The 11,202-nt window shown below is 35.7% G+C and overlaps 1 protein-coding gene across 1 annotated transcript; it reads right to left on the bottom strand.

The window, feature by feature from the left end:
* Positions 1 to 9,999: 9,999 nt before the first annotated feature.
* On the bottom strand, positions 10,000 to 10,895 carry LOC127121207 (uncharacterized). The gene has a single exon (XM_051051779.1). It carries the CDS (start codon positions 10,795 to 10,797, stop codon positions 10,198 to 10,200), a length of 600 nt encoding a protein of 199 aa, XP_050907736.1. The 5' UTR covers positions 10,798 to 10,895; the 3' UTR covers positions 10,000 to 10,197.
* Between the last annotated feature and the right edge of the window lie 307 nt (positions 10,896 to 11,202).

Below are 11,202 nucleotides of genomic sequence, written 5' to 3' on the forward strand. Positions count from 1 at the left end.
ACTGATCAATAGAATTATCACAAGTTTATACATATTATAATTATTCACTTGGTATCAGAGCGTTGTTTCCAAAAGGCTCATGATCCAATTAAAAACCATGGCATCCGATGTTAATACAAACAACAAAAATGATCTTCCATCAACTATCTCTGTCAAGTTGGATAGAGATAATTTTCCCTTGTGGCAGTCCTTAGTCTTTCCCATCATAAGAGGCTGCAGACTCGAAGGATATATGCTAGGGACAAAAGAGTGTCCTGAGCAATATATCACAAATTCGGATTCAAGCAAGAAGCTGAATCCTTCGTTTGAAGATTGTCAAGCTTATGACCAATAACTTCTAGGTTGGTTAAAGAATTCCATGACTGCAGACATTGCAACACAGTTTTTGCATTGTGAAAAATCAAAGCAACTTTGGGAGGAGGCTCAAAGTCTAGCTGGAGCACATACAAGGTCTAGAATCACCTACCTGAAGTCAGAATTCCATAGTACCAGGGAAGGTGAAATGAAAATGCATGATTATCTGTCCAAGATGAAAAATCTTGCTAATAAACTCAAGCTGGCAGGAAATCCAATTTTCAACTCAGATCTAATCATTCAAACCCTGAATGGATTGGATTCTGAGTACAATCCTGTAGTGGTAAAACTCTTTGATCAAATCAATCTCAGTGGGATTGATTTACAATCTCAACTTCTGAGTTTTGAGAGTAGAATTGAGCAGCTCAATTCCTTTAACAACTTAAGTCTCAATGCCCCAACAAATGTTGCAAACAAGACTGATTACAAAGGAAACAATATACTTGGCTTCCATGGCTCAAATGGAAACTTGAGAGGCTCCAACTCGAGAGGTTGGAGAGGACGCAGAGGTAGAGGCAGGTTCTCTAAACCTACCTATCAAGTATGCTCAAAGACTGGTTACACAATAGTGCAGTACTTCTATAGGTTTGACAAAACCTACTCATAATCAAATCACTCAGCATAAGAGGAAGAGAAATCTGCATTCCTAGCATCACAAGGAACCAATCAAGAATATGACTAGTACTTTGACAATGGAGCAAGCAATCATGTGACACATCAAACTGAAAAATTCCAAGAAATAAATGAATATCATGGTAAGAACTCTCTGATTATTGGAAATGGTAAGCAACTAGAAATTATAGCCACATGCTCTTCCAAACTCAAGTCACTTAATCTACATGATATACTATATGGGCCTAACATTACCAAAAATCTATTAAGTGTATCTAAATTGGTTGTTGACAATAACATTCTTGTTGAGTTTGATAAGAATTGTTGTTTAGTTAAGGACAAGTTGATAAGGAAAGCAGTACTAAAAGGAATACTTAAAGATGGACTATACCAGCTCTCCAGAATTGAAAGGAGCCCAAGTGCTTATATATCTATCAGGGAGAGCTGGCATATAAGACTTGGTCACCCAAACAACAACACATTAGACAAAGTCTTGAAAAATTGTAATGTCAAAGTATCACCTAGTGATCACTTTAGTTTTTGTGAGGCATGCCAATATGGAAAAATGCACCTCTTACCCTTTAAGTCTTCTTCATATCATGCTAAGGAACCACTTGAGTTGGTTCACGTTGATGTATGGGGCTCTGCACCAATAATGTCATCTTCTGGTTTCAAATATTATGTGTATTTTGTTGATGATTTTAGTAGGTTCACTTGGATTTATCCTTTAAAAAAAAGTTTGAAATTGTGCAAGATTTCATTCAGTTTAAAGCCTTGGCTGAAAATCAATACAATAAGAGAATCAAAGTAATTCAATATGATGGTGGTGGTGAATACAAACCTGTGCAGAGACTTGTAATAGAAGCTGGCGTAGGTTTTAGAATATATTGTCCTTATACCTCTCAGCAAAATGGAATTGCTGAGAGGAAACATAGACACATAACTGAGTTTGGTTTAACTCTGCTTGCACAAGCTCAAATGCCATTCCAATATTGGTGGGAAGCATTCTCCACTGCAGTATACCTTATAAACAGACTGCCATCTTAAGTTACCCAAAATGAGACCCCCTACTCACTCATGCTTCATAAGGAACCTGACTATAAGCTCTTAAAACCCTTTGGTTGTGCTTGTTATCCATGCCTCAAACCCTATAATCAACACAAGCTGCAATTTCATACAACCAAATGTGTGTTCTTATGCTATAATAAATCTTACAAAGGATATAAATGTCTTAATTCCCATGGCAGGATCTTCATATCAAGACATGTTATTTTCAATGAAGATCACTTCCCGTTCCATGACGGGCTTCTCAATACAATAGGTCCTCTAAAAATAACTAACAATCCATCATTCTATTTTCCCTTGTGCCCTGCAGGTAATCCTATCACTGATGCAATCCCTGAAGGAGATATCTCAGATGAAGTGAACTCAGTTGACTCACAAATTGAGCAACAATCACAAGATGACAACAATGCCACATAAGTTGACAACAATATCACAGAATAATCTGAAGATACTGTACTAGATGATGCGACTCATCCAGAGATACAACCTGACATAACCCAGCAAAGTACAGGTGAAGCAAGGAATGCATGCATCATACAAACCAGAAGTAAGTCAGGCATTCACAAGCCAAAGCTTCCCTACATTGGTCTAGCTGAAACCTACAAAGATATAGTGGAACCTACAAATTCCAAGGATGCTCTCACAAGGACCTTATGGAAGGAAGCAATGCAAAAGGAGTTTCAAGCACTCATGTCTAACAAAACTTGGACACTAGTCCCTTATCAAGATGAAGAAAACATAGTTGACTCAAAATGGGTCTTCAAGACCAAATACAATTCATATGGTACCATAGAAAGGAGAAAAGCTAGGATAGTTTCCAAAGCATTTCAACAAACAATTGGCATTGATTATGAAGAAACCTTCAGCCCTGTGGTCAAAGCTAGAACTGTGAGAATCATTCTTTCAATTGCAGTCCATCTCAATTGGGAAGTTAGGCGACTAGACATTAACAATGCTTTCATAAATGGATATCTCAAGGAAACAATGTTCATGCATCAACCTGAAGGATTTGTTGATCCAACCAGGCCTAATCACATATGCAGGCTATCTAAAGCAATCTATGGGCTGAAGTAAGCACCAAGAGCTTGGTTTGATAGTTTCAAGTTTTCATTACTGAAGTGGGGTTTTCAAAACACAAAGAGTGATTCCTCTCTTTTCCTCCTAAAAGGTAAATATCACATTACTTTTCTGCTTATCTATGTGGATGACATAATAATTACAAGAAGCAATACCAAGTTCCTTCAAGCTTTCATCACTCAGCTTAATGATGTATTCTCTCTTAAAGACTTGGGTCAGCTACACTACTTTTTGGGTATAGAAGTGAAAAGAGATACCAGTGGAATATATCTCAAACAATCTAAGTACATCAGTGACTTACTGAGTAAATTCAAGATGAACAAAGCCTCACCATGTCCCATGTAACGCCCCAGATTGCTTTCAGGATTATCGACTAACCCCACAAACCAACACGGGTCTTTTCAGCATGTTTTGTCCTCACTCACACGCTTTCCGGGAAACTTTTCAGAAGGTCACCCATCCAAATACTACTCCAAGTCAAGAACGCTTAACTATGGAGTTCTTATTTGTTAGGCTACCGAAAAGAAGACGCATCTTGTTGGTATAGACAGTACCAATTAATCCTTATAAGCCTTCCTTCAACCATGTAGTCCCATACCGACACAGCCTCAGGATCCCTCTCATTCCGATGTGAATTCGGCTTTTCCCTAGAAGCTGTTAGGAGTGTCTCATTGTCATACCTCATGCACCGACAACCACTCCCTCACCCTCGGGTGTAACATGTAACCACTCTCTAGCCTCTCTGGCCTCAAGTGTTACATGCCCACCAGCTTCCACTTGGTTTGTCCTCGAACCACATTGTACTGGAAGAGGTCTGGCTCTGATACCATTTGTAACGCCCCATATTTCTTTCAAGATTATCGATTGACCCCACAAACCAACACGGGTCTTTTCAGCATGTTTTGCCCTCACTCACGTGCTTTCCGGGAAACTTCCCAGAAGGTCACCCATCCAAATACTACTCCAAGTCAAGCACGCTTACCTATGGAGTTCTTATTTGTTAGGCTACCGAAAAGAAGATGATACCATTTATAACGCCCTGACTACTTTCAAGATTATTGACTGACCCCACAAACCAACACGAGCCTTTTCAGCATGTTTTGTCCTCACTCACACGCTTTCTGGGAAACTTCCTAGAAGGTCATCCATTCCAATACTACTCCAAGTCAAGCACGCTTAACTATCGATTTCTTATTGGCTAGGTTACCAAAAAGAAAATGCATCTTCTTTTCGGTAGCCTAATAGATAAGAACTCCATAGTTAAGTGTGCTCGGCTTGGAGTAGTATTTGGATGGGTGACCTTTTGGGAAGTTTTCCGAAAAGCGTGTGAGTGAGGACAAAACATGCTGAAAAGACCCGTTTTGGTTTGTGGGGTCAGTCGGTAATCCTAAAAGCAGTATGGGGTGTTACAAATAGTATCAGAGCTAGACATCTCCCAATACGATGTGGTTCGCGGACGAACTAAGCGGAAGCTGGTGGGCATGTAACACCCAAGGCCGAAGAGGGCTAAGAGTGGTTACATGTAATACCTGAGGGCGAGGGAGTGGTTGTCGGTGCATGATGAATGATAATGAAACACTCCTTGAAGCTTCTAGGTAAAAACCGGATTCACATCGGAATGAGAAGGATCCTGAGGCTATGCAGGGAAGAGACTCCATGGTTGAAGGAAGGCTTATAAGGATTAATTGGTACTACCTATGCCAACATGATGCATCTTCTTTTCGGTAGCCTAACAAATAAGAACTCCATAGTTAAGCGTGCTCGGTTTGGAGTAGTATTTGGATGGGTTACCTTTTGGGAATTTTTTCGGAAAGCGTGTGAGTGAGGACAAAACATGCTGAAAAGACCCGTGTTGGTTTGTGGGGTCAGTCGGTAATCCTGAAAGCAATCTAAGGCGTTACATCCCACACCTATGATAAAATGTAGGCAGTTCACAGTTAAGGGAGAGAAACTAGCTGACCTAATTGTGTTTAGACAAGCCATAGGTGTCTTACAATACTTGAATCACACAAGACCTGGTCTAGCATTCTCTGTTAACAAACTTGGCCGATACATGAGCTAACTAACACTTGAACACTAGCAAGACATAAAAAGAATCTTTAGGTATCTCTAAGGCACCATAAATCATTGCTTACACATTAAGTCATCCACTGATCTGGACATTCATGGCTTCTCTGATGCAGACAAGGCCACTAGTGTTGATTACAGGAAATCCATGGCTGGTCAATGTGTGTTCCTTGGTGAAACACTTGTTTCTTGGTCATCAAGGAAGCAAAAGGTGGTATCAAGATCAAGCACTGAGTCAGAAATAGAGAGCCCTAGCTGACCTAGCTGCTGAAATAGCATGGATTCGGTCATTACTTGCTGAACTTAAACTCCCACTTCCAAGGAAACCCATATTGTGGTGTGATAACTTGAGTGCCACGACACTAGCTTCAAATCCTGTCCTCCATGCTCGCTCCAAACACATTGAAATTGATATTCACTATATCAGAGATCAAGTACTACAAAATGAAGTTGTTGTGATCTATGTTCCTATAACTGATCAAATTGCAGACTGCCTCACTAAGTCATAAAGCCACACACGTTTCAGCCTGCTCAGTGAAAAACTTGGTGTTATCCACTCACCACCAGTTTGAAGGGGGAATTAGAAACATGATTCCTTAATATCAGCGTCATGTCCCTATTGTTTTACGTATAGTCAATAACATTTATGTTCTAATTATAGGCTAGAATATTATGTTTTCATATTCGGTGTATAGCCATCAATAATAGCTTAATTGTAGGATCATGCTCTCCCTTCTCATCTGTATATATGTCTATGTTACTGATCAATATAATTATCACAAGTTTATACATATTATAATTCTTCACTAGAGGCAGCGAAGGAACAATGCGTCCGACATATGCAATAGTATAGTATCTGTATTAGTGATTATAAATAGTATTAGCATTTATACTTTATTATTTTAATGGTGTTTATATATGAAATTTTCATCTTGTTAGATCATTGTATGGTTTAATTGATAAAATAATTAGTAGGATAATATAGTTATAATACATAGTCTATTACATCGATGTATTTCTAAAAAGGGTGATTACAGAAATGCATACACTTATTTGTTACGGAGATGCATCTCCAAATTAAACTATGACAAAATGAGGGCATGTTTCATTTACGAATGGACGTGAATATGAGGTTATTCTAGAGATACATTTGTGACAAAAAAGGAGATTGTTGTTCATTTACGCATTGATTTGGTGTAAATGGGATACTTCTAGATATGTACATCTAAATTTATAGAGATATTTTTGGATTTATATAGAGTGTTTCTCTATCCTTTAAGGTGAGAGAAGTAATCCTCTAGTTAAAATTTACAAAGCTCGTTATTGTGTGTATAGTCAAATAATTTCATTTAAGTATATTTTTAAAAAAATTAAATTAAATTTCAAAAACAAAACATTGAGAAATTGAAAAAATATTTTCAAAATCACTATTTATTATATTTTTTTGGCGATGTGATATTTATCACTTAATATGTTATATATTGATAAGTGTGTATAGTTTATATAGAGTTGTCAAAACGGATTATTCAGACTTAAACGGGCCAGTTCTCTGACTTTTTAGGATTGAGTCCAAAAGTCCAGATTATATATAGATTCTAATTTTCTACAGAGATCTAGAATTGTCGAGTCTCAGGGCTACCCAACATTGCCTTAAATAAACTCCTTCTAAAAAAATTATGTTTTATATATATATATATATATATATATATATATATATATATATATATATATATATATATATATGGGCCATTTTTGTGTTTGACAACTAAAATCTCTAGAGAAGTATAAAGATGAAAGTCGGGAAGAACGAGTTCTCTATGGGACATTTTTGTGAGGATGATGATAAGTGAACTAATGAGTTTCTAAACTAGTGAGTAAGAGAATTTGCGAGATGAAAAGATTGAGAAATTAACTTCTTTTATAGGCTTTGTCTAATCGATTAGATATGTGTTCTGATCGATTAGAAATGGTAAAAAAATGGATTTGTTCCGTTGTTAGTGGCCGTTACATCATTTACTCATCCAAATATCCGTTGAGGGGATCCCAACGTTCTAATTTTTGAGTTTTTAAAAGATCTAATTAATTAGATAAAAGTTCAAATCGATTAGATCAACCCATTCCAGTATGTCTTTGTTTTGGGTCTTGTGTTTTGCACACTTGCCGAGCTTTACTCACACCTCTATTTATAGGCCTAAGGTTGGCTCAAAAAGAAAATTTATTTGACGTATTTTGTAACAATCTAATTGATTGACACCTATGTCTAATCGATTAGAAGATGAAAATAATCATTTGTAAGATCCAGAAAGGGAATGAAAATATATCTAACAGATGCACGTCATTAAGGTGTTGTCTGAATTGCTTATGGCATAAGTTTGAACTAATCTAATTGATTTGACAAAGGACCTAATCGATTAGATAAACTAAATTTTTCGCTCTAGCTATTTTAACAACTTCAAAGTCATATGACACTACTTCAAGACACTTTTGAAGATGTTTTCTTTGATAAAACAGTTTGAAAGGTGTTTTAGTGTGTTTGTGTGTACGGTTTTAGCCTTATACTTTTACGATAAATTTATTTTGCCTTACAATCGTCCACTCATTACTAAAAAAGGAGACCACTAATACTAAGTTAGGAGATCATCATATTTTGTTTCAAGCGTGTGTCTGATACTTTTCTTTATGTTGACACATGCTTGAGTGGATTTAAGATGATGCTTTAGTTTATTCTTTGCTTGTCATCATCAGATTGTTAAGTTTTTCAAACCTTAAAGATAGATTTACATCTTTATTCTTTTAATTTTTCATGCTTGACTTATCGTAATACTTTAGTTGTCATCATCAAAAATTAATGTCCTTGTTAAAAGCATATCACATGCAAAACAAGGTTCCATAGTGTTGTCATAATTAAAATCAAGCAATTGATCACAACTTTGTTATCAACAAACTTCGCCACTTTGGATCATCTTGATAATACATGAAAACACATAGACCCACAATATCTAGTAGCAGGAATTGACACCTCTGCCACTTATATATAAAGTATTTATTCCTAAATGTTCACAACCACCATGTTTTGAGGTAAAAGACAAAGATTATATGATACACATGTTGCACAAAGCCTTGTTTTTATTGATTAAAACAAGAGAACTGGCCCATTTTTTATTTAGCTCAAGTTCAAAAGTTACATAGGTTAGCATGGTGTATATGTGCAAAGTTTCATCAATTTAAGCATCATGATGATATGGTATATGTGGATGATTTAATTATCACTGGCAATCATTCATTTGAGATAGAGAATTTAAAGAATAAAATGCAGTTTGAATTTGAGATGACTGGTTTAGGTAAGCTCTCATACTTTCTTGGCATGAAACTTGTGAAAGTCGAGGAAATAATGGTAATGTGTCAACAAAATTATGTCAACGAGTTGTTAGATGTATTTGAATGATTGCAACACAATCACAAACCCATATGAAAGAAATGCAAAGATTGTTGAATGTTATGATAAAGATAAGGTAAAAACAACATCGTACAAGCAAATTGTGGGGTCATTGAGGTACTTATGCAATAATAGACCTGACTTCTACTATGTAGCAAGTACAATCACTAGGATAATGAGTGAGCCTATGAAATCACATATTGTGTCTGTGAGGAGAATACTCAAGTATCTTAAGGAACCATGAGACTTGACTTACTATTTCTAGTTATTGTGAAAGAGAAGAAGACAAGACTGATAAGTTATTCAAATTCTGATCGACGTGGTGATATAACTTATAGAAGAAGAACCCTAGACTATGTTTTCATGTAGAATTAAGCTTTAATTTTCTTGTGTGCAAAGAAACGACCTATCACAATTTGTCATCATGTGAGAAAGAGTACATAATTGACTCATTTTCTTAATGTCAAGTAATTTGGTTGGATTCATTATTAAAGGAGTTGCAATTTGAAGTGCATAAGTCATTGGAATTTATTATTGACAACAAGTCAGTCATAAATTTGATCAAAAAATCTAATTTCACGTAGGAGGAGCAAACACATATAGACTAGGTTCCATGTCATAAAAAGGGAAGTCATGAATGAAATGCTTGAAGTTTCATTCCCACAAAATTTCAATAACTAATGGAATCACAAAGTCATTAAAGAAAGATAGATTTGTGTTCTTAAGAGAACAAGTAAGATTGATGCATACTTTGGTTTATGAATTAATAAGGGTGTCTTAAGTGTTAACGCATAACCATTTGTATCCTAGGTTGTTAAGTGACTGTCATTGGTGACTTAACAACTGGTTACTAGTGGTTAGTTAATTTGGTAGGTTACTTAATCAAAATGCTATATAAAGTTGTTGTATATTCAACTTTCCTTAATTCAATAAAATAAATTTACTCTCAACACCATTGTTCATCCTCTCCATTTTACATGCATTCTTGCTTGCATCACAAGAGAAAAGAGAATATGAAAGCTTCATAAGAAAGGTCTTTGAGAGAGAATGAGAGAAGAGAGAATATGAAACTTTCATAATGAATAAATTAGTGAGTGTATTTATACTAGAGAGAATTGGATCCAAAGAATGCAGAAAACAAGAGAAATATTTGAATAAAAAAAGGTAGTTTCAAATCTCTTTCACTCAATGAAATATGGATTGTCTAGCCTGAATCAATTCTGATGAAGATTAAACAATGTTCAAGCAATTCTGACCAACAAGAACTAATTCAAAATTTTCTTAATCAAGAGCAGACATTGGAATATTAAACTAGCTAATATACCATGCAGGAGATGAGAGAATGTTATATATATCATCACAAAGAGATTACTCCATTATATTTTAATTTGATAGATCCTAATCCAAATCAAAATAACAAATAGCACTTATTCTCAATATATAAGGCTAAAAATGATGAACATAGAAAAAAAATACAATAACAATCCTAGAAAAGAATAAGGAAAAGAAGCCTAAGATCCTAACTAACCTAAGAATTTGTTAGCACATAGTGAACCTCAACATATAATTGTTACGATCGCAAACATTTATTTAAAACCACGAACAGAAGGTACACTCTTTGTTAATTGACGACGATCTTTTGAAACAACACTACTTGAATCAACCACATCTCCTTCTCTTCCACACACAACACCATGCTTAAAGAAAAACCCTTTTCTTATACTCTTCTTCTTATTATTCTTTTTAACACCATCATCTACACTTGTTGTAATAGCAATATGGTCGGTGCTACTCACAAGTTTCTTGCGGTTGTGATTATTATTAGACACTATAAGCTTATTCAAATGCCTTGAAATGCTTTGAACTTCATATTCATCAAGTAGAGATTCCTCCTTCTTGTGATGAACCGGTGAACCTTCTTTTATTTCCTTTTCCATTGATCTTTTCGCTTCTAACTCTAACTTGTAACGAGAGGGTCTCGGTTCGCGACGAGCCCTTCTGATAAAAAACTCACTAGAAATAGCCTCTCCTTCATGGCATGATCCAGAACCGTGTTGATACCATGCCCATGCAGCTGCTTTCACAATGGCTAAGTCGTCGTCATTGATGTGATCATCTTTAATAGTGTTGTGACTAGGTTTGTTTCTGTGAGAAAGAGAGTTTAGAAAAGAGAGCATGGAAGCCATGAGATGAATGTGTGGGAAAATTATGTTCCACGCATTAAGGTTATGGAAAGGAAGTTAGGTATGTTTTTGTTGAACACGTCATGTGTTAAAGTGAGGGATATATGTGATTTTGTTGAGATGCGGTTTACTTGGCTGCTAGTATAGGTTGTTGAATGGAGCTGTTGGAATTTAATAGGGTTATTTAATTTGAACATGAGTTTTGGGACCCTCATGTGGAGCCTTTCTAGGAGAATTTGATTTATAGTTAAGAAATATGTATTTTTTTGACTTGTATACGCATGAAGATTATCATAACTATAGATCTTATCGTACCAAAGTCATTTTCATAGGAATGCATAAAAGTTTTGAAGTTTTTTTTTTGGATAAAACCAAACATTTATAAAGAAAAATGGATTAGGCCCTTAT

The sequence above is a fragment of the Lathyrus oleraceus genome, chromosome 2 (assembly GCF_024323335.1).
Source record: "Lathyrus oleraceus cultivar Zhongwan6 chromosome 2, CAAS_Psat_ZW6_1.0, whole genome shotgun sequence".
NCBI lineage: Eukaryota > Viridiplantae > Streptophyta > Magnoliopsida > Fabales > Fabaceae > Lathyrus > Lathyrus oleraceus.

Excerpts from the sequence above, each read along its gene's own strand:
- LOC127121207 (XM_051051779.1), bottom strand. The coding sequence starts at position 10,797 with ATGGCTTCCATGCTCTCTTTTCTAAACTCTCTTTCTCACAGAAACAAA.